This window comes from Quercus lobata, chromosome 2 (assembly GCF_001633185.2).
Source record: "Quercus lobata isolate SW786 chromosome 2, ValleyOak3.0 Primary Assembly, whole genome shotgun sequence".
NCBI classification, from domain to species: Eukaryota; Viridiplantae; Streptophyta; class Magnoliopsida; order Fagales; family Fagaceae; genus Quercus; species Quercus lobata.
The window spans coordinates 21,572,008-21,599,826 of record NC_044905.1 but is presented as its reverse complement, the minus strand read 5'-3'; the positions used below and the strand labels follow the sequence as shown (position 1 = coordinate 21,599,826).

Sequence of the window (27,819 nt, the reverse complement as noted above, 5' to 3'; positions counted from 1 at the left end):
TTTACACTTCTACTATGACCACACAATTAAAGGGAAATGGGGTTTCAAATTGGTTTTGTAATTTTGGGTTAGCTTTGGTCCCACATGTCCCTGATCCACTCAATGCCAGAATGGAAATTACTGTACTACCCGAAAAGAGTGTTACTGACTGTGTTAGGGGCTTTTTTTTGGGGAGTGATAATGAAATGGAGATAGTGCTTGGTACTTTTCACTAATAAGCACTTGTCCTCTCGTTCGGAACTAGAAATTAAAATGAGTTATCAACAGCTCGTGAGGTAGTGAGACAGATAACCTGCCCTCATACCTCACGGACCCACATAGCTGCTGTTGACCTTTCAATGTTGATTTATATAATTATATCACAACAATTTTAGGTGAACAATGATATTTCAGCTTTGCGCTAGGACTTCAAGACTTTGTTATTTATGTGTGTATCCAATTTTGTTTTCATAAATTATAAACAACACAACAGAATGATTATACAACAATAAAACAACTGGACCACCACGTTACGTTCTCACTCCTACCACAATTAACAATTTTAAAGCCTAATTCGACATTAGCTACTTTCATGGCCATGATATTTAATGGTGAAAGTGACCTATAATAATAATCATAATAATCCAACACGAGAAGACACACAGAGAGGCCTTGAGGTAGATACCAAGAAGCTTCCTCGTTTATAATAATTCATTATCATATATAGTTTTAAAAGGACATGTTACATTCACCTTCAGATATATTGGGATTAAATAATTTTTAATATAAACTCGTCAAAATTTAATAGGTGACAATTCATGACATGGTGAAGCCAGTCTGTGTTAATGGTGGTGCCAGGCTACATATATGCATGGCTAATTGGCTAGCATGCTTTTGCACACAAGAAAAACTGATATTGTGGACTCTCTAGAAGGTCTACCCTCCAAGGCAACTAAGATGCCACTTTAAAGTAAAAAAGTTATTAAGGGAATTCCTCATACAAAATCAAAGAGAAAAAAGAAACGGAAAAGTAGGAAAAAGATACGGTGAGCATGTTAGTGAGGTAGGTTTCACTTTGAGGCCAATAATGCATAAGACATAGTAAGGTGGGTCAGATTTATTAAAAGGCCTTTAATGGGTTGTGTGGAATCTGTGGTTTCGGTGCAATAAGACGCAAAAGGGACTTGGATGGTAATCGTGTGGCTCCCTACTCTTACAAAGAACCTAACGTAGATTAAGACAATAGAGTTCTTTACTGCAGAGGATTCATGCTTTAGAGAATACGGTATCAACTTTCAAGTCCACTCTGATATGGTAGTGCTTCAATGAATATCAGGCGTTTATGATGATGGCCACGATGGTACACGAGAAGATATTATTTATTGCCGTCATATAGCGTGAAGTCAATGAGTCCGAACTTTAGAACTCCTTTCTTATTCAAAAAAATAATAATAATAATAATAATAATAAGAAAAAGAAAAAAAACTCCACTCTGATACACAGGATTTCTCTTTGTTTTCAATTGTGCCTTGGATGCCATCTTTTTATCTTTTATTTGATACCAATTATCACATCATCAACGAAGGAAACAGTTGAAACCATAATTGTTTGAGAAAGACAAGATAATTAAAGAGTCGGATAATAGTTCTAATTTCATTAAGAATATTAGAAATCAAATTTATAATAATAACACAGTTTAAGAAAGAAACACTCAAATATATCTACAAACATATGCAGTCCCAACATCCATCTACAAAGATGAGTTGTATTATAGTCACTTCAGGGGTTGTGGATTCTTTATTCCCTACAACCCCCGTGGGCGAATTTGTGAAGTGGAGGAGAAAGAATTTGCTTTATAGTATTCAATAAGATTTTGTGGGTGCTCAAGAATAAAATGTTTGATTGGACTTTGATCGCAACAGATTTACGAATTGAAGATAAAAAACCAGTCAAATTTATAGAATGATTAGCAATATAAGTTGTTTTCAATTAATTCTTCTACTTTCTTTGGTGCTTTCCATTTGGACTCATTTTTGCCGCTACTATAGTGAACCATGATTAACAGATCAAATGCAGCAGTGCAATTCTCATGTCATATCAATTAGTCAATTACTGTTCCCATGTCCTTTTAGCGATAACTTTATTCCTTAGTTGTCTGTATTAAGACTATTAGTGTTTTTTATTGATAAAGTATACCCGCATCCAAGTTCCAACTAGTCCTGAACTCCATTTGAGGTCGTTTCTATATAGAAAAATTAAGTTATTAACTGAATTGACAATTATAGTTCAAATAGAGGTATTGTACAGTTGAATAAGTCTGCCAAATTTGCTTCAGATTCAAGCAAGACACCAAGTTAGAAAAGAAATTTCACCTAAATACCTCTTATCTCTGCACTCATAAATATAATTGTAATATCCATGAAAGTGACATAACTTACCAATACACCATTGACAACCACCTGAAAAAATGACCGATAGGTTAGTCATCTTGTTAGTTAGTTTCCACAACCATCCCATTGACAGTCTTACCCAGTTAATAACCAAAAGAATCCGTAACTTACCTACAACCAAATTGGTTGTTTCAATATTTGGTTGACTAATGAGGCAGAATTGAATCCTTGTCCTGATGAATGAAGATCTTACAAGGGGTTTACAGTGACAAATTTCTCAGGTTACCTAATCTGATGGGGGATCCTCCCTTAGCCAAGAACAAAGGGATAAGCCTAAACAGAGGACTAGTATAGCAAGAAACTTAAGGCCTAACAAACATTGCCTATACTCAAAAATCAAATTCAATGGAGTTAATTTCATGTTTCTAAAACAAGGAACACATGAATGAAAATATGTCAAGAAAATCTAATATTACAAAACACAAAGAGACATCATGATTAGTTTACACATTCCCGGCAGCAATTTCTCCAAATATCACAAACATCATTCCAACACAGCCCCCTGAGTCTCTCCCCCACCGTTCTCATACACAGATAGCAGCATTAAGATGAGGTAAAACACTAGAAAACCAACAAGAAATTAGGCATCGAGAAGCGATTATAGTTATGTGGGACAAGGCAAAATCAGTAAGGAGCGTAGTAATACCCGGCCGGAGCTCCCATTCCACTGACTGGTGGCATTCCATAAGGCATCATGGGCATCGGGCCTGCAGCATAGTATCCGGCTCCGGTCATCTTGGCCAAACTAGCTTGACCTTGCATCCCCTCCTTGGCATACTGCTGCCATACCTGCTGTTCCTGCACAAGTAAATGCTGTTTCTTCTCCATATCAGCCATTTGCACATAAGATGGGGGCGGAATGCTTAACGATGCAGCAAATGGGTCCTGATTAACTGTCTGGACTGTTCCATCCGGGGCTGGGAGAGCCAATACAGGCGTGGCACTCTTCCCCGGCCCTGGCAACGCCACACTGCTGGCACTCCCGCCGCTCAATTGGGCAGTACTGGCATGCTGCCTCACCATTCCTGAATCATACATTCCATTCAACAGCAACGGATCCATCCCACCACCCATTGCTGCTTTCTGCTTCGACAAATTGCTGGCCGTCTCGACCAATGCCAATTCCCAATCAGCCTTTCCAGGTTCAGCAGCTGGAGTCTGCCAAGCCGAGGTCACTTCCTGCTGTCCATTAGATGGGAATGCTTGCCATGACCCATTTGCACCATTCGCCGGACCAGCAAACAAAGCCAATGCAAACCTATTCCCCTGATCATATGCACTAACCGCCTCTTCTCTCAAATTCACCAAGTCTTCAATGACTTCCTGCTTAGGAGGCTCAGGCTCCGGCTCCGGGGGAGGCGGAGGAGTGTAATTCTCCGGCGGAGGCAATGCCTTTATCTCATTCATACTCTGTACTGGCTCCTCCTCCTGAGGCACAGGCGGAAGCTCCGGTTTTCTCTCTGGACTCTTGGGTCTCTTGGCCCTATCCCTCACAAACTCCTCCAATGTCTCCAAAAGCTTACCAGTAATCCTCTGCACATCCGGATACTCCGAAGATCTAGCCACACCCGTGTCCTTACACCAATTATAAAACGCAACAAGCTCATCAATCTGCTTAGCCGCACTAGCATAAGCATCAAAAGTCTTAACACAGTCCGGGTACTCCATGTCGAAAAATTTATCAAGCAAAACAGCCAAAACCTCGCAGACATCAGCATACAACTGGAAACTCTCTTTCACCACAGGATACAAAGCAATCAAAATCATACGGCTATTCTTTGCCAAACCCGTCGGTCGGCACGACAAGAACCGATCCAATAGCCTCTGTAAATGACCCATCTTCCCAAATATCCGTTCAGGCTTCATATCCCTCAATGGGGTCACAACCACAGAGCCCCTCTTATCCTGACCCACCTCGCTCACATCTCCGAAAGACCGTGTCCGCCTCATCCCGCCATAGCTCCCGTACCCACTACCATCGCCGTGGCCGCTGCCGCCGTAATCGTACTCGTAAGGCCTCGACGGCGGCGGAGACCGGAAATTATCTCTGCCGCCGTCGTATGGAACAACAGCAGTAGAAGTAGAAGTAGAAGAAGTAGAGGTTTTCCGATCGAAAAGCACCATCTCGAGCCGCTGATCCAAATACATAGCGTAGGTTCGAACAAAAGCAGAGTGGTCCCATGAGCTAGAATGAGCTTCGTCTCTGAAATCCGACATGTTCAGAAGCCTCGCACCTCGCCTCGTCGCGTAGAGAATCTCCTCCTGGAACACGGGGTCACCCTCGTTCAGCAAGCGGTGGACTAGAATGAGCGCCTTGACAGCCACGATCCAGTCCCGCGTCTTGCCAAGACGCTTGGACACGGCGGACACGCAGGCGTGGACGTATCCGCGCGAATAAGAAGTGAGGTTGAGTATGGACCGGATGTACTTCTCGTCGGCCGGGTCGTCGTCGTGGCTCGTGGCTTTCACGATTGCAACCTCGAGGTCCGGAGCCATGTTGCTCGCTACTTTGGCCAGCCCGATGCTCGTTTGGTCCTTCACAGCCCCGATCGCCTTCCGTATCGTACTCGGCGCCATCTCTACCAAAACCACACTTTCTTCTTCTTCTTCTTCTTCTTCAGTAACAAACTATAAACCAAAGTTTAGTTGAATTAATTCACATTAAACAAAAATAATACTTGGTCAACGAAAAACATACGCAAATACAAGCAGATATACCGTGGGTTTTTATCTAAATTTCAGATCTGAGGCGAGCGGACTCCGATCTGTCGAAAACGACGTCGGATCCGGTGACTTTTGGGGACGGTGTCGTATTTGGAAGAAAAATATCTGAGCTATGTTTTCTCCTTCGTTTTCTCGCTTTTTGTTTGTTTGTTTTGGTTTTTCTAGATTCTTGCTTTTTTTTTTTTTTTTTTTTTCCTCTCTCTTATCTGTGGTTGTCTGTTTGGGACTTTGGTAAGAGAGAGAAGGAGGGAGGGAGGGGGGCACGATAACCGGGTGAGCGGAAAAAGGTTGGTTGGAGGGGGATTTTAATTAAAAGAGCGGGGGTTGGAGTGCGCTTACGTGGCGTGACTTGCTCCCGTTGGATTTGATCTGGGATCTGGTGGTATTTGGTATTTACGGAAGTGTACAGCAATGCAGGAGCTGTGCCGTGTCAGTGCGCTTTTCGAAAGAAATGAAGCATGTGTACAGTATTAACTAATTCTGCTACTACTACAGTATAGAGACCATGTAGAGACACAGAGAGAGAGAGAGTGAAATACTACCAGATCTATCTTATTTTATTGGCATACCACGCGTACGGCCTACCGTGATTGAGACTTTTAACGTTTTTTTGTTCTTTATTTTTTTTATTTTTCTGGTTTGATGGATGGACACGTGGAACTGAATACGGGTATTTTCTTGAAAAAATGTTAAAAATTTACTCACTTCACAAGTCGCGTGAAGTAAAAGTAATGAGTTTACTTGCCAATTGCGGTAAAAATCGTAATTCCGGCGTTAGCCAGGCTTTTGGGAAGGAAAATCCGAGTCATGGAAAATGAAAATGGGAAGTACAGAGTTGCTGGGTCAATTTTCTTTTTCCCCTTACGGTCCGTGGATTACGGGTATTGTAAAAATGGACTCTGGGTAATGTCGGTGCCAGACTTGGAATTTATTTTGGGGAGGGAGGCATCGAGTTGATTATGGAGCTGGAGCATGGGTGTCATTTTTTTTTTTTTTTTTGATGAATGCATGGGTGTCAATTATTATTATTATTATTATTAAAATGTCTTTCATTGCTATTTTTGGAATTTGGCCAATAATTAAGCTTCTCATTATCTTCACACCGTTGCTAATGTTTGGACACTCCAAGAAGTTGTCTCTTCTAAGTGCTACTACTTAAAATATATATATATATATATATATATTGCTAATATTTAAGTTGGTATGAATAAAGGGAAATGCTATTTTTTTTTTTTTTTTTATTTTCCATAAAAACTTTAGGAAAATTTTGATATCACTTTTATGGGAAATGAAAAAAAGTTGTCAAAATATTAATTACTTTTTTTTTCCATTTTCCATAAAAACTTTCTTTAAATAAATTATTAACCAGTACCCTAAGGGCACTCGTTAGCATTTCCTATGAATAAATTAGTACGGTAAGGACCATAAAATTTAGTGGCCCAAGCCCACTTAGAGTAGTGGGTTGTGCAGTTCAACTTTGGTCTAAATCAATAAAATTTGTAAGAGGAAAGAACGAACAACAACAGAGAGCCTTACCCGAGGATAAATGCAAGGAAGAATAAGGTTATATTAAGAAATAGATGAGCATTCAGCTATCCACAAGCTCGCCCGAGGAGGCTAAGTTTACACAAAAGTAATACTATTCACTCTCTTCTCTCAATACTCTTCTTTCTCTTTTCTTCTTTTTTTGTCTCAATCCCTTTTTTCAATGCTCCCTCCTTTTCTTATATACTTCTTCTTTTATCATATCTTAACCATTCATTCTCACCTATCCCTTTTTCTTTCATGACACTTGTTACTTTTAACATCTGAAAAAGTTGGTGGAAGGAATTTGCTTAGCTGTAACTTATACTGTTCAGGACACTTTCTCATCAATGTGGCTGATAAAGCTGTTACCCACCATTTAATGCAGATGCAACAGGCTATACCAAGCTAAAAGCTTCCCTGATGTCCACTGACTTCCTTTCTCTTCAGGCTCCAACTCCTACTTAGAACACTATTGAGTATTTTGACTTGTCTGTTCCCTTCCTCGGGCAACTTTCTTCCTCAAGCCCATGGCTCGGGACATTCCTACACCAATGCTACAACCCTATAACTTCATCCTTGGTCCTCGGGCACACACAAGTACATATATAATTCTTTTTCAAAGATGCTTAGTACGTTACTGCTTAAATTTGAATTTATTGCTTGTCTCATTCTTCTTTTGATATTCACGAAAGGGTAGTAGGAGGAGAGCTGTTTTACTAGAATTTTTGGTATTCATCAAAATCAAATACATACAACATATGATATGCTACACACTAGACAACAGTGAGTTGGGAAACTGCAAACATGTTTTTTTGTCCCAAATGGATTTTCCCCCCTTTTTTCATCTCACGGGATTAGTTCAATAGTGTAGTTAATTATTTTGCTACTACGAGAAAAGGAGTGACGATATTGTAATACATATATCTTTAACTTTGTTTCATATTAAGATGGTAATAATGAACCAATGATAAAATGGTGAATCTCTCAAGAGCATTGGTAAAAATACCTAAACTACCTTTATTTTTACTGGTGCTTCTTTTTTTCTTTTCATTTTTTCTCTCAACTATGATGTGATAATTTCCAGGTTAGTGATGAATGCACCTTAAAATAAATTCAAGAAGTATTATGCATCTCAAACCGGAATTAGGTTTTGGACATTTTCCTTGATTATAACTCCCATTTTCATTTAAAGGTTTTGTTAATATTATCGTTAATGGAGGGGCTAGTTTCTTTTTAGAAATATAGTTCTAGCCTTCTAGCCCTAGGCCCTTCCTAACTTATTCCCATAAATGGTGGTCGTGGAATCCAAATAGCACGGGCCCAAGCTAGAACTTCGCATTTCGGTCGAGCTCATTACTGTTTTGAGATGCAAGCTCATTGTCTTTCGAGTGGCCACTTTGTCAAATAGACCTTGAGTCATGCAAACATGGAGGGCTAACTAAGTTATGCACTTATGCCAATGCAGCTTGGTTGGATGATCTTCTTTCGATCTTATGGAATTATAATTATAAGTGTTGGGGGACAACCCTACAATCTAAAAGCAAAATGCAAAATTGTCTAAAGACCTTGGTGGATCTCAATTACCGTCCTTGACTATAAATCTTAAGGGCCGATATAAATTGCTTATTTCAATAACTGATCTTGATGTCTTGTCCCTTCCGTCTGTATTTTAGCCTTTTCGAGTTGTTGCATTGACATGCATCTTTTCAATCGACCTGAAAGAACACCTAATTGGGAGGTTTACTTCTAAGCGTCAGACTAGCTAATAAGTCTACTATAAGGTTTCACACCCAAAAAATATTTCTTAAGCTCTACAAATACCCCCTTAGCAAAAAAGAGGAGGAAAAAAAAAACTATATTTCTTCCATTCCTCATCTTTTCAATTGGTTTTTTAATTTAACTATCGGAGCTTCCTTAGCCACCCTCCTTGGGTGGTCGTGGTTGATTTGAGGTCTTCTTCTTTATCAGGTGATTGACTTTGTGTGGAGGTTCATCACATGCCATTCACGTAGTATAAGTTCTTGATGCGGTTCCATTATGTCACCCAAATTTCACCCAATTACAACAAGTTTTAAGAGTATATCTCTATTATAAATGCTCTAAATGGATTTTTTTGAAAGTGCCCCAATAGACTCCCCTAATCATTGCTCTTCACATTCATCTTCATTTTTTATTGTAAGTGGGGTTAAGAAATAAAGAAAAAAAGGGTAGATGAAATAAATGGATACGACTAATGGTTTAAATGTTGAACCATTGAACCATTGAAAAAAGTGAAAGGTTCAAAGTTTTGAGGTAGGCTAAAAATTCAACTGGATGTGAGATGGTGATGACATCATAATGAATTAAAATACTAAAATAGATTAAATTTATCTAAATAAATAAATAAATAGATTGAAAGATATCTAAAGAAATTTAAACACTTTTCAAATATATCTTCACACTTTTATAAAGCTATTAGAAAACAATATGGCATAAACAAGTATAATAAATATTGTATTTATTAATCATTTAAGTTATTAAAAAAAAAAAAAAAAGAAGCTGAAAATAAAGCATGGTCATTGTCAAAATAAACTTATAATTCCTAATTGACATATAGCAAAAATACACAAATTCAGCCGTATTAATATATTGAGGGAGATGATAACCATTTAACAAATAACATAACTAAAAGCTATCTATCTATAATATTATTATCATTATATTATAAAAGTTGAATCCCAAAATTGGTAAATATTCACACAATGATGACACATGTACTTTTACTAAAGCACATAACCTTGACATGTAACAAAATAGTCATTAATTACAAGGTACTGATATGGACTAATAACGCTATGTAGCAAGTTTCAATTTGGGGTGTGGGGGGCAAAGGCCGGGGTTCAAGTCTCCAGGAGGGAGATTCACACACATATATACTTAGATTAGGCTAGAGTAGAAATTCTATCTTGTATATAAAAAAAATAAATAAATAAAAAATTTGTTTAAGTGATACATGTCAGTCAATTATGTTAGATGATATGTTATTTAATGGCACAATAATTGTAGAGACTTTTTTTTTTTTTGGAGGGGGAAATAATTGCAGAGACTTAATGACTAATAATTGAAAAGAAAAAAAAATAAATACTCTCTTATTTTATGAAAAAAAAAATACTCTTAATATAACCTATGTTGGTTTTTTTTTTTTTTTTTTTTTTTGAGAAAAGTCTAATACCATAATTATGGACCTCTTATCTAATACCAATATACCATAAATTTTTTTTTTGGGAGAAAAATATACCATAATTATATCACTTATTAAAAAAAAAACAAATCTTGGCTTGTGTCCAGTGGAAGTTTTCACTGGACATGTTAGATGATGGACCAAAATACCCCTAAAACCTAAAAATTACTAAAATACCACCAAAACCCAAAAACTGACCAAAATACCCCCGAAATCTAAAAATGACCAAAATACTTCCAAAACCCAAAAAATAACCAAAATACCCCTAAAACCCAAAAAAATGACCAAAATACTCCCAAAACCCAAAAAATGACCAAAATACCTCTGAAACCCAAAAAATGACCAAAATACCCCTAAAATCTAAAAATGACAAAAATACCTCCAAAACCCAAAAAATGACAAAAATACCCTCAAAACCCAAAAAATGACCAAAATTCCCCCAAAACCCAAAAAATGACCAAAATACCCCCCAAAACCCACAAAATGACCAAAATACCTCCAAAATCTCTAAAATGAAACCCAAAAAATGACCAAAATACCCCCAAAACCCACAAAATGAGAAAAATACCTCTAAAATGAGAAAAATACCCCCCCCCCAAACCTCTAAAATGTCCAAAATATCCCCAAAACCCAAAAATTAACAAAATACCCTAAAAACCCAAAAAATGACCAAAATGCTTCCTAAACCTAAAAAATGACCAAAATACCCCCTAAACCTTAAAAATGACCAAAATACCTTTGAAACCTTAAAAATGACCAAAATACCTTTGAAACCTTAAAATTACCAAAAATACCCCCGAAACCTAAAAAATGACCAAAATACCTCTGAAACCTGTAAAATGATTAAAATGCCCCAAGACCTAAAAAATGACTAAAATAATCCCAAAACCTATTACAATGACCAAAATAACCCAAAAACCTAAAAAAAATTATCAAAATACCCCCAAAACCTAACAATTACCAAAATCACCCTAAACCTAAAAAATCACCAAAATACTCCCTAAACCTAAAAAATTACCAAAATACTCCATAAACCTAAAAAATGACCGAAATACCTCTAAAACCTAAAAAATAACTGAAATATCCCAGAAACCTAAAAAAATTACCAAAATAACCTAAAACCTAAAAAATGATTGAAATACCCCCAAAAACCTAAAAAAATGACCAAAATAATCCCAAAACCTAAAAAAATGATCGATAAAAACCCCTGAAACCCAAATTATGACCAAAATGCCCCTAAACATGTAAGATGACCAAAATACACCTGAAACATCTAAAATTACCGAAATAGAGGTTTCAGGGTATTTTGGATGTTTCAAGGATATTTTTGACAAATTAAAGGTTCTAAGATTCTTTCATTCATTTTATAGGTTTCGAGAGAATTTCGGTAATTTTTTAGGTTTCAGGGTTATTTTGATTATCTTTTAGATTCTAAGGGTATTTTAGCCATTTTTTAGGTTACGGCGGCATTTCTGTCATCTTTTAGTTTTAGGGTTATTTCAGTAAATTTCGATGGTTCAAAAGTATTTTGGTAATTTTTAGGTTTTGGGGTATTTCGGTAATTTTTTAGGTTTCGGTGATATTTTGGTCATTTTTAGGTTTTGAGGGTATTTCGGTCATTTTTTGGGTTTCAAGGGTATTTGGTATTTTTTGAGGTTTTAGGGGTATTTTGGTAATTTTTAGGTTTTTGGGGGGTATTTTGGTAATTTTTTAGGTTTCGAGGGTATTTTGGTAATTTTAGGTTTTGGGGGTATTTTGGTCAGTTTTTGGGTTTCAGGGGTATTTTGGTAATTTTTTAGGTTTCGGGGTATTTTGGTCATTTTTTGGGTTTCGGGGGTATTTTGGCTATTTTTTGGGTTTTGGAAGTATTTTGGTCATTTTTAGGTTTCAGGGATATTTTGGTAATTTTTTGGGTTTCAAGGGTATTTTAGTAATTTTAAGGTTTTGGGGGTATTTTGGTCATTTTTTGGGTTTTGGGGGTACTTTGGTCATTTTTTGGGTTTCGGAGGTATTTTGGTCATTTTTAGGTTTTAATGGTATTTTGGTCATTTTTTTGGGTTTTAAGGGTATTTTGGTCATTTTTTGGGTTTTGGGGGTATTTTGGTCATTTTTTAGGTTTCAAGGGTATTTTGGTCATTTTTGAGTTTTGGGGGGGTATTTTGGTCATTTTTTGGGTTTCAGTAGGTATTTTGGTCATTTTAGTAGTTTTTAAGCATATTTGGTGATTTTAGAGATATCAGGGGTATTTTGGTCATTTTAGAGATTTCATGGGTATTTTGGGATAATTTTAGAGATTTTTGAGATAATTTTGGATGTCCAAGGGTATATTGGTAATTTTGGAATTTTAGGGGTATTTGCATCATTTTAGGTATTTATGGGTATTTTGGAGGTCAAGAGGGTATTCAAGTAGTTTTAGAGGTATTTGGGTCATATTGGGTTAAATGGGTTGAGTTGGTAATGGATAATTAATTTATATATAAACGGGTTATAAATGGATAAATGGATAATTATACACCCAACCCATCTAAGACCCAACCCATTTATGACCCAACCCGCCCATTTGCCACCCCTACTACCCAAGAGTGAAGTTTTAAAAAATTTATTTAATTAAGAAGATAATGTGTTATTTCTTTAAGCTTAATGTAAGCCACATCAGTTTCTATTATAAGTGGAATATAAAACCATGACCACTTACTACCTACTGCCTATATTCAATGATTTCAAATAGGCATGAACTGCTCAAGTAGTTTTTTAGGCCCTGTTTGGATTAGCCCTGTTTTGAGTCATATAACTCAGTTCTCATCACTCAAACTGAGAATTGCATGGGACCTACTGAGAACTGAGTGTTTGGCTTGATTTCCTCTCCCTGTTTTCATCACTCAAACTCAGTTTGGGTTGAGTGAGAGTGATGAAAACCGGAAATAAGAAAATGTTGTTTTCTGTTTCTCAAACTCAAACTCAGTGGCAATTCCGTAAAATGGAAGACCTCGTGGAGCCCACAGCTTTTGTATTGTCCCATCACTACTTGATCTCTCTCCAACCCATTCTTCTCTGCCACTTCTCCTTCTTCATTTCTTTTTTCTTTTACCCAAAGCTCTCTCTTCTCACTGGCCTAGAGCTCTCCTTCTCTTTTTTGTGTGGCATCAGAGAAAGAGCAAGACCAGAGATCGGAAGCTTCGCCAGCGATAGGGGATTCGAGAAACGACGTTGGACTAAGCCCAGGCCGGATCGTGAGACACGCGGATCTTGAGATCGGACTGAGCCTAGGCCGGATCTTTTACTTCTTTCTTTTTCTTTCCTTTTTTCTCTTTTGTTTCTTTTCTTCTTCAAGGTGGGTTTTTGGTCTTAGTTTCTTCTCTCTTTTCTTTCTTTCTTTGTTGTTCACTCTGGTTTCTTCTCTAATTTGCATTTTTTTTTTCTTTAAGTGGTGATGGTAGAGATGGCTGAGTTTGGGTCTCCGATCTAAGGATTTGGGTTTGGGTTTTTTTTTTGTGGTTGTGGTGGTTTGAGGCTTGGATTTTTGTTTCATTCGGATTTTTTGGTTGAAGGCTGTTGGTGGGTTTGGATTTTTGATTCATTCGGATTTTTTGGTTGAGGGTTGTTGGTGGGTTTGGATTTTTGATTCATTCGGATTTTTTGGTGGAGGTTGTGGTTGTGTTGAGGGCTGTTGGCGATGGTGGTTGTGGCTGTGGATTTTTGGGTTTGTCGTTGGTGGTGGTGGTGGAGTTGGGTTGATGGTGGTGGATGAAGGTTTGCCGTTGGTGGTGGTGGAGCTAGGTTTCGATGAAGCTGGGTTTGAAGAGCAGAAAATAATAGGGACACAGGTAGCAACCGTATTCTTCTATGCAGTGTCAGTGGGTGGGTTCATCATTTTGGCAAAAAGTGAAGTTAAAAACTGAGATACATGATTGAGTTTTGTGACCAAACAAAAGTGTTGGATTTTTTGAGTGATAGTTGAGTTTGAGTTAAGAGTACTAAGTTATGAAAACTGAGACACCTCTAAACCAAACGGGCCCTTACTGTTACTAATTTTGTAAAGTATGTGGTCTCACTAAAATTTAAATTTAATTAGCGTATACAAGTATTGTATCTATTTATTTCAGCCTAAGACAGTAAGATATGAATTTTAAATGGTTTATATTCAAATATAATTTTTAACGTAAGAAATTTTATATCGTAAAGTGAAATTTTATTTGTTTTTAAACGGTTTTATCTAATGCTAAAATAAAATTAAAAAAGTTGTTTCAAAAAAAAAAAAATTTAATTGTGTGTTTGTGAAAGTAAAAAATATTTTTTTTGTTAAATTATTCGTGTATTGCACAGGTCAATGGCTAATAAATCTATATATAAAATAATAGGTGAAACAGAGAGAGTGTGAAATTGAATTCCAAATTAGAACTCTAATTTTGTGCCATGTGTCTAGAATCTGAAATTGAAGTTGAATTTTGCATCATGTGGCTAAATGTATGTAGGCTCATTCTTATTAAAACCATTTCTATGTATCAGGTCAAGTGAGTTATTGTGCTAATTAAGTTTTTTCTTGATTTTGTAGTCAAACGTGAAAACCAAAGAGATTAATATAGGTGATGAGAACTTAGTTTGGGTACGTTGCATAATTTCCAAAAAGATAGCAAAGCCAGAGTTTGCATCTTTGTTATAAATTGCTTACAAAGTTTGCATCTTTGCATTTGCACTGAGTTTCGGATTAAACTGCTTTCTTCTTGGTTCTGACACTGAGTTTTGTTTACTATTCACTTACAAAGTTTGCATCTTTACATTTGTTATAAATTGCTAATATGTGATTAGATGCACATTATGCCTAAAATTCACTATCCTTATATTTGGCTTTTGTTCAGGTTTGGCACCTATAACAATGAAGAAAGCACTGCTGTGGACCGATGGATAATACTTTTTGCAGGCTACAAAGGAACTTAGTGATCAATGGAATCTCACGCGAATTGGAGAGGACCCGGCTGTAGATGTCTGGATGGCAGATGTGAGTCACTATGTTTTTAAAATGTTCAGTGAAGGTAAAGGCTATGAACAATGTAAATTTCCAAAGAGAGATTTATTATTTTATAGTTACGCAAGTTTGGTCGCTTTCTTGGAGTGGATCACTCCACCCTATCTTTCTACTGGAATTTTTTATTCCGATTGTTACAATTTAATTCGAAATTTTATTTGAATTTTCCTATTGTTGTTACTATCATATATTATCATTCCAATTGTTCAATTAGAATCTGAATTTGAAGTCCAATTTTACTATACACGTGTACAATCTAATTATTTTTAATTTTGCTGTCATGTGTAGAAGCCAATGAGATAAAATTAATAACACATTAAACACTCATGCTTTGAGAATCGGTAGTATCAATCTAAATCCATTGGACCTGCTTCGTGATAATACAACTATGAAGGATGTATAAAAACACGCACAAACCCCTCTCTCTATAAAAAGAGATTGGAGAGAATTTCTTTTATCAGCTATGGAACTTCAAAGGTTTTTTCTTCACACAAATGCCCATCATGTTACAAAATGACCCATCGTAAAACTACAAAATGAGTACAACTCTGAGGGTTTTTTTTTTTTTTTTTAATTTTAAATTTTTTAAGCTGCGAAAATTTCAATCACCAATAGAGATTGAAGATTCAAAAGCGTGAATGGATCTTTTGGATAAACATTGTCACCAAGGTTCATCTTTCTGTGTAAAATATATATACTGCTAAGTTTTGTTAATGAAATTTTCTGGTTTATAATATGAATTTAGACTTAACTGAACCTTTTAAACAGGAATAAACTCATGATTAATAATATATCCATTCCCGTGCGGTAGCACGGGGCTACATACTAGTACTGTATAATAGTTACAATCGAAGTAATATAAAAGTTCATTTATTTTATTGGTAATATTGTATTAATTGGAAAATTTAAAACTTGGCCTTAATCTTCCAATATATTTAAGTTTTTTAATGTTAAATAAGGACAAATCTTTTCAATTTTAAATAGACATAGTTATTCATATTCAATGTAAGAAAAACATATGGTTTCATGGGTGGCATTCAAGACATTAAATGGGAGATTTGAAATTTGTTTTTGATAATTGATAGTTGGGGTGAGGGATTTGAATTTTAGATGTCTTTGTTAGAAACACTAGAATGTACAAATCAGTTGAGCTATAAGGCTCTTGGCAGATATTTCATTTAAGAATTGAAACGCCATAGTCCTTATTTGCAAAATTTTCCAAAATATTTCACATCTCAAACTCGGTTTAACCATGTGCATTTAAATAGCTAGCTAGTCTAATAAACAATCCGGACAATTTCTATCCGTTGCACAGTTGTTTAGATTTTTAAGTATAAGGAATTTTATTGGTTGCCTATTCAAGGTTAACCAAGTTGGATTGTACAATCCAATTCAGTTTTAACAACTTTATAAAGACTTGAATTTAATATAAAATGGAAAAAAAACTCACGTTCATTAGTCACATAACTTATCCATCACTAAACAAGAGTTGCATAAGCATGACTTATTTAAAAGTCATAGTTAACAATTTAGAGTAGTTTCCTCTAACTTAATTTGGAGGAAAAATTTTATCAAATTATATAGATATTTTAAGACTGATTTTTTTCCTTTTAAACATGTAAGTCACAATATGATGACATCAAACTAAATTGGATCTCAAAACTTGAATAATTAACTAATGATTGTGAGGGAAAAAATGGCAACAACAATTGTAATTTGTAGGTTTGTGGGGCAAAAACAAACGCAAAGGCCAAAAGAAAAAAGATTGGGCTTTGGGGACAAGCCCACTACAATTAATTTGTAAAGATGGGTACAACGGACCAACACATGGGCTCCTGATCCAAACGGCTGAAGCCGAAGAAAAATATCTAGATGGAAAGAAAATAAAACTAACAAGAAAGATGGAAGTCAAAAGATTATATTGATGTCTCCTTGGTCTGTCGAGGGAGCTTGTTACAATTTAGGGTTACAAGTTTTGAGTTATTTCACTTTAATCTCTAGGTCTTGACCTTTGTTCACTAGGATCTCTCCCCCTTTTATAGAAACTACCCTTTCATCCTACCCCTCCACCTAGAGGGTGATTAATTTCCCTTAGATACTTGTTTCATCTCACATTGAGAGGAAGTGTTGAGTCAGCTACAGGCAGTCCTAGCATTGTTCATGTGTCATTTAATCATTAATGTGGTTGACCTAATTGGTGTAGTGCATTCAATGTGGAGGTGATGGGTGTTTCCATGACAAGTTTCTGACTCTCTCTCCTTCCATACAAGCCACGGTTGCCTCCCTTGGCTCATGCCTCCAAGCCAGGGGTAGGGCTCCTCTTGCTTATTTTAAGATGGTCACAATCGAGGCAGTTGCCTTCCTTGGGTTGTTTAAGGGCCCTCGTTTAAAACCTTCTTTCAAGCTAAACTAGGTTTTCCCTCATGGTGCTTGTTGGACTCATATGTTCTTCAGCCATGGTCTAGTAGGGGTGCTATCCTCGGACCTCCCACAATAGGTATTGTAATTTTTTATTCAATAAGTTATCAATGCTATTAATATAATAGAGATAATAAAGCGACACCATATTAATCTTTTTCTTTATCTTCATATATTTAATAGCTTAAACATTTTTTATTATCAAAAGATGGTGAAATTAAAATTAATAATATAAATTCTCTTTTTAGCAAATATATATAACAATTATTTTATATAATAAAATAAGAACTCTAATTTTGTGCATATATGCACTCTTATCTACAATTCAAATTCAATTAAATAATAATATGGCTCCTCTAATTCAAGCTATTATAATATCTATCTATAGTATTTAGGAATGGCAACAAGCTAGGTTTGAGGCGGGTTTCTTTATGCCCGAATCTGCCCTGTTTAATATATGGGTTTTTTTTAACCCCTAAACCCGCCTTGTTAGGCCCTCGCGGACCCTGTGGACCCTATCCCGTCATGCCTGGCCCAAAATCACAAGCACAAACCCTAACACAAACACAGAAATCAAAAACACAAAAATTTATTATTTATGATTTTCCCTTTCAAAATCACAAACACAAACACAAATCCTAACACAAACACAAATACAAAAATCCTAACATAAACACAAACACAGAAATCATAAACACAAAAATTTCAGATTTATAATTTTCCCTTTCAAAATCACAAACACAACCACAGGAATCACAAAAAGAAGAAGAAGAGAAGAACATATAATTGAGAAACAGGAATGGCAACAAACCTAACAAAAAAAAAATGGTGGAGAACGAATCCAAATCATTGAGAATGAGTTATGGTGAGTCGAGTGATAGAGGGGGAGTTGGCGTCGATGGTGAGGTGAAGACGCAGGGAGGAGGGAGAGTGAGAACAATTGAGGGGGGGCGACAGTGAGGCGGTGAGGCCATGTGGCTATGTGGGTCGGTGAGAGTGATTGAGATTGAGAGATGATGGCGGCTCAGATAACTGAGATTGAGAGAATGAGATAGGATATTAGGGTTTGAAAGTGTGAGATAGGCCCCTATTGTCTCACGGGTCGGGTAAACCCCGCCCTATTAGGGTTGGGTAAAACCCGCCCCATTAGGGTTGGGTTTGGCTAAGTACCCACGAGTTGGGTACTTTTTGCCAATTGCCATCTCTAATAGTATTTAACTATTTATATAGGCTTATTTAAATGGTTTTATATTTTAAGTAATTTTACCTATGCGTATGAAAATGAGTGAAATTTCATCACAATTTGGCATAAGTTATACAATATGCAGGAAGTAAGGGACAAGAACAATAAATATAAAACTGAGAGTATGCATATAAATATATATATATATATATATATATATAATTTTTGAGAATGAATCTATTATATATTTCAAGTGGTCTACTCTTTTATATTGCGAAAAGATACAAGTAATAGTTTTTGTATTGAATAGTTATATACTTATATCTATCTTTACAAAAAAAGCTTTCATATGGATAGTTGTATATATAGCCTTGGTAGGTCTGTTGGGTTTAGGAGATATATTGAAGCAGTGAAATATAATTGGAGGATTTATGTGAAATTAAGCGCTGAATTAATTTGCTTTTGAAGGCTTCATAAAAGGCCAAAACTATGGGTCTATTTGAGATTTGCTTCTTTTATTGAAATTAAAATTTTTTTACTGAAAGTACTGTAGATAAGGGTAAAAGTTAGCTAAAATAGTACAGTGAGACCCATAAATAATACCAAAAAATACAGAGGAGCTTATAAATAGTTACAAAAATAAGTTGACAAAATCAATCATACCAAATATACCATATATATATATAAATGGAAAAGCCTTATATCCACTAACAGTTGTCACTGGATACGTCAGAATACGGACACATATCCGCATTCCAAAACCCAAGCGGCACCCTGTATAAATCCAGGGGAATGTATTGCAGTATATTTTGGCCGGCACATTTCCCAATATATTTACATTTCCAACGGCATATAGTTATTGCAAGGGATGTCAAAACAGGTAGGCAGGAAAAAATAGAAAACCGAGATAGCAAATGAGAATAATAATAGAATTGCATTGGACATCATGAGATCGCGTGGCCTAATGGATAAGGCGCTCGCCTCCGGAGCGGGAGATTGTGGGTTCGAGTCCCATCGTGATCGAGTTCGACCGTTATTCTATAATTTTTGTCATTTATTTTTGTCTCAGCAACAGAGAAAACTCGAAAGTCGAAAATGAAAAACCATAAAAACAAAAAAGTTTTGTTGAGAGTGGGATTTGAACCCACGCCCTTTCGGACCAGAACCTTAATCTGGCGCCTTAGACCAACTCGGCCATCTCAACCATTGGTGTTGTGTTTTTATAATTATTATTTTTATAAACTCTATGAGCAATTGACAAATTTGTCAAGACCAAGGTGTAAGGACCAGAATTTTTTTTTTTTTTTTTTTTGAGTCATGTCCTGAAACTGGTTTGGTTGAAAGCAATATATTCAATATTAAAAATTAAGAACAATTTAAACTGATTCTTTTGTGAAAAGTTTCATTCCCATGCAGTTTCAATTGTCTTATTTTGTCATGCCATCCACTGACAGAAAAAGAAGGAATATATACTGAAGAACAATCCTATGAAACTAAGATGTTGACTTCATAACCCATTTCAATAGTTGACAATCTAGTTTTCCCATCCAATTTACATCAGGTTTCATATCAAGTAGATGGCCTTCCTTGATCACAACCATCATACTTTGCTAGAAAGCTTTAGGATCATTAAAGAGGAACCTATTTTTTTAAAGACAGGGAAAATGATTCTTGACAACGAAAAAAGCACACAAAGCCAACATGTAGCTTTTTTAAACAGCATCAATTGGGACCATGTTAATGGAAATATCCCTTGCTTGGTGAGTTTGTGTGTACTTGCATGTGTCCGGATTTATCCTTTATCCACCATAAGTAGAATATGGATGACATTATCAAAAAACCAGCTGCACTTCCAACTGCTATTCCAAAAAGTTTTCCTACGCGCTTCTTGTCCCGTTTGGCAGAAAAGCCAGCATTAGAGGCTAAGGAAGAAATTTAGTTTAGGAACAAATAAGCAACACCTTAAAATAATTGACTTAGGAAAAATGCAATTGTAAGTAATAAATAACAGGAAAAGATATAAATAACCTTGATAAACATGGATTGCTGACACTAATGGTCCATATGTGCTCTGAAATGGGATGCAGCAAGTGCCTTTTCCAGCCCAGAAGAAGTGGATCTCAATGATTGTTTTTGTTACATTCGCCTCAAATGTTTTGATCAAGGCTCTTTTGGATCCTCCAGCTTCTTTCTGAATGTTGAAGTCTTGGACAACTCTCTCACCCTTTAGCCAATTGCAGCATTAGAACATATTGACAAAAGCTATAAAACAAGGCTACAAGCACAGGAAAATATGTGCCTTGAAGTTATTTTCCTAAATTTTTTTTTATTGGCAAGTTATAAGCTCACCCTCCATCCCATTAGAATGGAGGGGGGAAGTGCCATTTTAGCTAGAGTTAATTGGCTAAGTTCTTTTCCTGTAATAATAGCTCTGTATCAATTAAAATAAAAAACACAAGGGTCAATGGGTCATTGGCAGTTTATGCAGAAACACATATCAGATAAATATTTAAAACAGAAAAATGTAAATGTGGTTATTCTATTGATATCGTGTAATGCAGAAGTTTTACAGGTGATCTGAATATTAGTTGTAAAGTTATCAAATTTTCCTTAAAGTATTGAGTTTCCATATGTCAAATCAGTTTGCATATTCTTTACCTAGAAATGGTGTCTATGACTTTAATGTTTTTCCTATAGTTAAAAAAGGGATAATACCAGATTTTTCTGTTCCAGAGGAGTAGAACCAAGTTAAATGTACATTACAGGATCAAGTATTCAAATAATCTTTTTACCACAATTTTGTTGGCTCCAACTTTGTGATATTCATAGTAAAGGAAGTGTTTGCCTTTGCAATTAAATTTTTTCCACTGTACCTGAATGTAAATATCAAATAATCGCCTCCCGAGACCTTTCCAGGATTGAGAATCATCCATTGTTATCTCTGCAAAGTGAAGCTCAACATTGTACTTTCCATTCTCCAAACCGAGGCCATAGTACCTCAGTGAGCTTGGTGAAATCCTTGCTGTTTTATATAATTCGGAATCTAAAGTATTGGTTATTTGGGTTTCAGTCGTTACTATATATTGAGGTCCATTTGGATTGGAAATGAAGTTTCCAGTGTTGCTTACTGCCCACTGATCATTAGAGTTTGTGTACAGTGAAGCGGCTCTCAGACTTTCAGAATCATTATCAAATTTGATGCCAGATGAAGATGTTTGTTCCATGCCTCCACATTTAATAGAAAATGAAGCTGCAACAGAATTATGTTTTCCAAAATTATATGAACAACTTGAGCTAGAAAGTAAAAAAATTTCTTAACTTCTGGAAAACTATTAGCATTTTTTTCCCGTTTGCATTCCTTTTTACTAGGTTAGCTCCTAAAGTTTCATTTTTAAGTTCAGAACTTCCATGTCTGATTACTACATAGAAATTTGAAGGAAAGTGTACTTGTTCATTTCATTTCATTCCAGTTTCCAATAAAGATACAGAAGTTGGAAGACACTAGAAGCTTTTTATTATTCCTAGAAAGTGAGCTATTTCTCATTCTTCAATGGTTGTTTATGACAGAATTAGGGAAGTACTTAAGAGTACACAATTCAGCACTATAAGGCATAGTATATATTGAAGCCTAAATTTAACCATGGAATACTCTTTAAATCAAAGCAAAGCCCCTCGGACCAGCCATGCCCAATTTGAATTAATGCTCATGAAATTTTGTATTTTTTAACCACTTAAAAACATGTGCTACTTAATACTCTGGACAGCAGAATGTCTTAATGTTCTAAATCTCGAATGCTGATCTAAATTTTCTAATTAAAGTCTTCTTGTAACATTTCATTCTTTTGTCAAAGTTGTAATGTGTCCAAGTGGTTTACACGATGGTCAAATCAGTGTAAATGAGGAAAAAACACAAATTGTACTCACAGGCTTGAACTTGGTTAGTGCACTCGTTTTGGAGGCATTGCAGCATCCCAATTGCCTTCCTACATCAATGACCATTAAAATGATCAGAAAAGTTTACCTTGGAATCATAAGTTTACTAGGAAGATATTCATATACACAAGCCCTGGATCAGTAAATATTCTGTTTTTGTTCAGAACTGAAGAATTTTGATTGCTATTTGAAGGCTTGAAGCATGAAGCAACAAGAAAAAAGGTAGTATAATGAGTCCAATTATGGCTAATACACATGAAAACAGTTAGAGAATCTCAAACCATTGAAATTACAATCTACTTTACTGAGGTTCTAATAATGGTTTCTTTTAAGCTCCTATTTTTGGGTATGGAATGGTCAGAAGTCAGAACTATGCACTTTATTCACTTGTTCTAATCTTTCATTTTGGTTAGAAGATGCAGCTCTTTATACAAAAGATACGAACATTCTGTTTCTGGAAATGATATTGATTTGTTAACTTGATGAGGAAAAACAATAATGGCATAAGAGTGGAAGCTCCAGTTGGTGTATAATACTAACTTATAACCACCCCCCCGCCCAAAACACAAAAAACAAACAAACAAACAAAACAAAACCTCACCTGTCCAGTAAACTATTTGCATTGATGGATGTCCTGAGAACATTCCTGAATACAAAAAGGTAGTTATTTCTTGCAAAATAACGCCACAAGATAATTCAATGACAAGACACAAAACTTTCAAACAGCATTCTATCACTGGTCCATAGTGTATCATCATATAGTCTTAAGAAATAAAAAGGAAAGATAAACTTACATTGAAAATCCTACTTTTGCGAAATTTGGAGGTAAATTTCCGGAGATGGGATTGAAAGAGACATCTCTGCCCAGAAAACCAGAATATTGTACATCTTAGTGTTACAATCTGGTGACTAGAATTAAGAATTTTACAGCAGGTATAGAAGCATAACATGCTTCTTCTTACGGTTATATAATTTCACTTTCTACAGATTTGAAAGATCTTTGAAGGCTAGAGAAAGACATATTTTCTTACAACAAGACTCTGGCTTAGCAAGAGCACTGCATTGATATTGTAGATTGTACTCTTTCTAGACCAGTCAATAATATCAGTGATTGACTATTTTGAGAAATAGCAACTCAAGACTTCATGAAAGAAATTTTAAAATATTCAAAAAGAAACTCAGTTAGCACTTAACAGTGACTTAATAAGGCATCAAAACCAGAATTAAAAGACACCACATCTGCGATATTGGCAGTCAGAGCAATATCTAAGTTGAAGGTTGCACTTACAATGCGATGAGGTTGGGACTTATGATATTTGAAGGCAGATCTCCACTCAAGTTGTTGTTTCCAAGATATCTGAGACACATAAAGAGATTATTTTTAAAGGAAATTCTTAATAAACAATATAGAATGGCATTGATAGATTAAAGTATCCCCCCCCCCAAACAAACAAAAAATAACAAGTTCCTTTCTGATCATATGATCAAACAAAGAATCTTTTGTGAAAGTGAATGCATTTTTATTTCAAATAAACAAAGCCTGTGATATGTTTCCATCTTGTGTCACCAATATATGGCTTACTTATTTTCCTCAATGATTTGAAAGACAGTTTGAATGGGTCACATATAAGACTGTTGAGTGAATCCATTCTGCCTGATTTAAATCATTCTGTTTTGTCATTCTAGTAAAGGTTAGAAAATGATTATTGGCCCATTTGGAGTGGGAAATGAATGACATCATCATGTACTAATATACTTCTTAATGTTGTCAAATGAGTGATGCTTTCTGAAGTACTGCAGATATGGATATAAGATAGGAAACAGAAAGATAATTGAACCAACTACAATAGTGATCAAGATTTTCTAACGGAGAGAATTTCAATATATTTTCACATTGTCAGATATATATGAGAGAAAAAATTGAAACTGTAACACATTCAATCATGCAATTCCTGTTGGATTGATAATGCCTTAATTATAATGTTGAATGCAAAGAGCCAAATTTAGTTTACTTACAAATTTTGCAATAAAGAAAAATTTTGGAATGAGTTTGGTATTTGGCCTGTCAACTTGTTGAAGCTTAAGTCCCTGTCATTGTGATTTCATTTCCATTATAGAAGGTAAAAATCAGCAAGAGTCCTTCAGAGAAAAATTTCACATAAAATTTATATAGAAAAGGGGAAACCATTATTATTTCATAAAAAAGAACAAAGAAACATACATGTTAGACTTATGGTTAAGTGATTAAATTCACCATTTCCTAACAGCTTAAGCTTTTGGGATAATCGGTAATTCAACATAGTATCAGAGCAAGAGATCCTGAGTTCGATCCCTAGCTTTACTCTACCTTCCATTTAAAATATTAAATTTCCACTTGTTGGGCCCCCACTTATTAAGGGGAAGTTTAGGCCCACAAGTGAGGGGGAGTGTTAGACTTATGGTTAAATGATTAAATTCACAATTTCCTAATAACTTAAACTTTTGGGACAATCGGTAATTCAACAATACACAAGTGAATGATTCTAATCATATGAACAAACATATGTCAAGGTTACTTACAGGTATTGCAACTTAGCAAATGTGCCAATCCGCTCTGGAATTTCACCAGACACTCGGCAGTTTCTTAGAGATCTACGAAAAAGTTGAGAAATTTAATAAGATATTTATGAAAAAAGAAAAGAACAAAGTTCCTGTTAGAAATATCTAAAACATAGAGCATCTTACAGTATGGACAAACTTGTTTGGTTCTCCAAGAAATCAAGAGTAGAGTCCTCCTTACTTAGATCACCAATTCTCCTATTTAAGAACACAAGCAAATCAGAAATTCCAATTTTGTACCAAAAAAAAAAATCTCAAATGAGTCAGAAAAAGCATAAACATGAATAACACCACAAGAAAATCTGACAGCAAGTGATAATTAATTATATGTAACATGATCTGATAAGTGATATTTGGCATTCCTATCTAAAAAACAGTACAAAGTGGAATGAAAGATTAAGCTCTATAGTAAACACTATATTCAAAATCAGCTATTTTTAGCAGATGAAAATCAAGGTGTTTCTTTATCCTTCGCCTCTTCTATTTAATCTTTGTTTGTTGATGGCTTGTCCATACTACATACTCAAAATTTTTGTGATTAGGCTGTCAGCCTCATCACTTATTTACTCCCACCAATCCCCGCCTCCCACCTCAAAACTACAAGTGATGTGACATGGAAGTCAGGAAATGCTTGTAAAGGGGGGAAACAATTTAATGGCAACGGTTAGCAATGCAAAAGACACAGAAAAATATAGAAGCTCATGTTCTTGAGGCCTTACAGGTTCACTAGCTTTGTTAGAGCACCAAAACTTCCTGGGATTGGGCCTTCAAGTGATGTACCTTGAAGTCGACTGTAAAAGATAAAGTGCATCAGTCAACATTTTATATGTTAAATACCTTAATGTAAAGAAGAAACCTCAAATTAATTTTGAAATTATAGTAATGCTAGGGAAATCGATGCACACAGGTCTATCAGTTCTGTAAGATTCCCAAAGAATTCTGGAAGAATTCCAGTAAAGCCATTATCAGATGCCCATCTGAACAAGAATAGATCAATCCATAAATGAATTTACAACTAACATAATCAAACTCTTCCATATTTCAAAAGCACTGTATACCGATCTATAAAAAAGAGATATATAAGTACAGAGTTTGAAGGGCTTTTAAGTTTGCAAGTTCTTGTGGTATTGGTCCACTTACTCCACTGCTATCAATGTACCTGAAACAATATAGGTAAAGAATGAGACTGCATAGCTAATAAGAAAAAGTTACTTCGAGTTTGACAAGTATGTATAAAACTTACAGCTGCTGTAAGGAGGTCAACATTCCAAGCTGCGTGGGTAATGTTCCGTTGAAATTGTTTGAGCTAAAACTTCTGTAACATATGAGAAACTTTTACAATTAATGTAAGTTCTAATAAATGGATTCAGAAAAGGGTTAACAAAAAGAAATCATAAATAAAGGGAAAAAAGAAAAACTAAAAAGGCATATGAAAGCTGCATATATGTACATACAGGGAAATCAACTTGTTTAAATTGCCAAGCTCTGGAGGCACTGGACCTGTCAGATTGTTTATGCCTAGGCTACTGTTCAATCAGTCAGCATAAAAAAAATATTAATACACCTAAAATAATAAGAACAGTTGTAAATTGATACAAATAAGAAGTTTAGCAGCTACAGGTATTGCATCTTTGATAGTTGTCCAATTTCAGCTGGTAAGGGCCCACTCAGTACATTTTGACCCAGATTCCTGCATCATTATGCAAGATTACAGTCTTAATCACATCAAAGCAACAAAAGGTACTTAAAGCTTAAGAATTTAATCCCTCACAAGTCCATTAGCTCCTTTAGCAGAAATAGTTCTTGGGGTATTTCACCAAAAATGTCTAAAGCATATATCTTCCTGCATCAAATTGAAAATTGGAAATTTCCTTAGCACAACAACAATATATGTAACAGTTTAAAAATGATAATGGAGAACTAACAGGTTAGTGATGTGGCAGGTGCTGCCAGTGCAGTCACAAGCGATGCGGGGATTCGCATTTTCAGGAGCCCATGAGGCATTCTGGCTACAAGGGTCTGTGGTGAGATTCAATTTTCCACTTAAGTTCCAGTGAATTATAATCTTATTGAGAGCGTCCACTGACCAACAAAAGGTGTAGTTAGAATTAAAAAAAAACCTTAAATAAGTATAAATGATATTCAACTTCGACAAGTTTCTGGATTTTTAAACAGCTAAGAGAACCTTCATTAGGATCAGTTGTTTTTTGTGCATACACAAGCTGAAAAGCCCAAAAAAGAAGGAAATAGATTCTGCATAACTCCATTACTGAGAAGCACCAGCAAACAACACACACATGCACATGATCAGACACAAACACACACAAATATAAACGCAAAAGAGTGAGAGAGGACAAAGCAAGGCTGGCTGCAAATTTAAAAATTGATAAGACTCCAACAAAGGACCAATTCTCACTCTCTCTCTCTCACATATAAAAACAAGAAGAAAAACTGAACCTTGAAATTCAATTTTCGTAACATAATAAATTTTTCTTCTGAATTTTCGTTGACTGTAAGGAAGTGGGACCAAACATTGGTATAAAAACTGCATAAAATATCTTCTACCTTTGACTGTTTCAATGCGCGCCAAGAGTAAACTACCAGTGTTTTGACATTTTATATCGCCAACTTAACTTGACATTGACCCCAACACAACGACTTCTCATCCTCCAGGTGGACCCACTTGAGATATCAGCTGATTAACACACCCATTTCAAATGTTGCTGCAACTCATTAAACCAATCTCCGTATTTAAATCCAGCTG

The 27,819-nt window shown here is 35.5% G+C and overlaps 2 protein-coding genes and 2 non-coding genes across 4 annotated transcripts; 1 reads left to right on the top strand and 3 right to left on the bottom strand.

Moving 5' to 3' along the window:
- Positions 1-2,577: 2,577 nt before the first annotated feature.
- Positions 2,578-5,444, bottom strand: LOC115974941 (putative clathrin assembly protein At2g25430). Its single transcript, XM_031095524.1, has 2 exons — positions 5,148-5,444; positions 2,578-5,057 (listed from the first exon to the last, which is right to left on the bottom strand). The coding sequence occupies exon 2, from the start codon at positions 5,004-5,006 to the stop codon at positions 3,054-3,056; it is 1,953 nt and encodes a 650-aa protein (XP_030951384.1). The 5' UTR covers positions 5,007-5,057; positions 5,148-5,444; the 3' UTR covers positions 2,578-3,053.
- A 14,030-nt stretch (positions 5,445-19,474) lies between these two features.
- Positions 19,475-19,547, top strand: TRNAR-CCG. Its single transcript has one exon. It is a non-coding gene; the product is annotated as a tRNA-Arg (tRNA).
- A 100-nt stretch (positions 19,548-19,647) lies between these two features.
- Positions 19,648-19,728, bottom strand: TRNAL-AAG. The gene has a single exon. It is a non-coding gene; the product is annotated as a tRNA-Leu (tRNA).
- Positions 19,729-20,012: 284 nt separating this feature from the next.
- LOC115974938 (probable LRR receptor-like serine/threonine-protein kinase At1g56130) lies at positions 20,013-27,524 on the bottom strand. Its single transcript, XM_031095522.1, has 19 exons — positions 27,241-27,524; positions 26,981-27,137; positions 26,827-26,898; positions 26,674-26,745; positions 26,510-26,581; positions 26,299-26,370; positions 26,143-26,214; positions 25,961-26,032; positions 25,775-25,846; positions 25,182-25,253; positions 25,017-25,088; positions 24,474-24,545; positions 23,746-23,814; positions 23,252-23,317; positions 23,059-23,103; positions 22,449-22,507; positions 21,398-21,774; positions 20,553-20,748; positions 20,013-20,446 (listed from the first exon to the last, which is right to left on the bottom strand). Exons 1-19 carry the CDS (start codon positions 27,320-27,322, stop codon positions 20,262-20,264), a joined length of 1,956 nt encoding a protein of 651 aa, XP_030951382.1. The 5' UTR covers positions 27,323-27,524; the 3' UTR covers positions 20,013-20,261.
- Between the last annotated feature and the right edge of the window lie 295 nt (positions 27,525-27,819).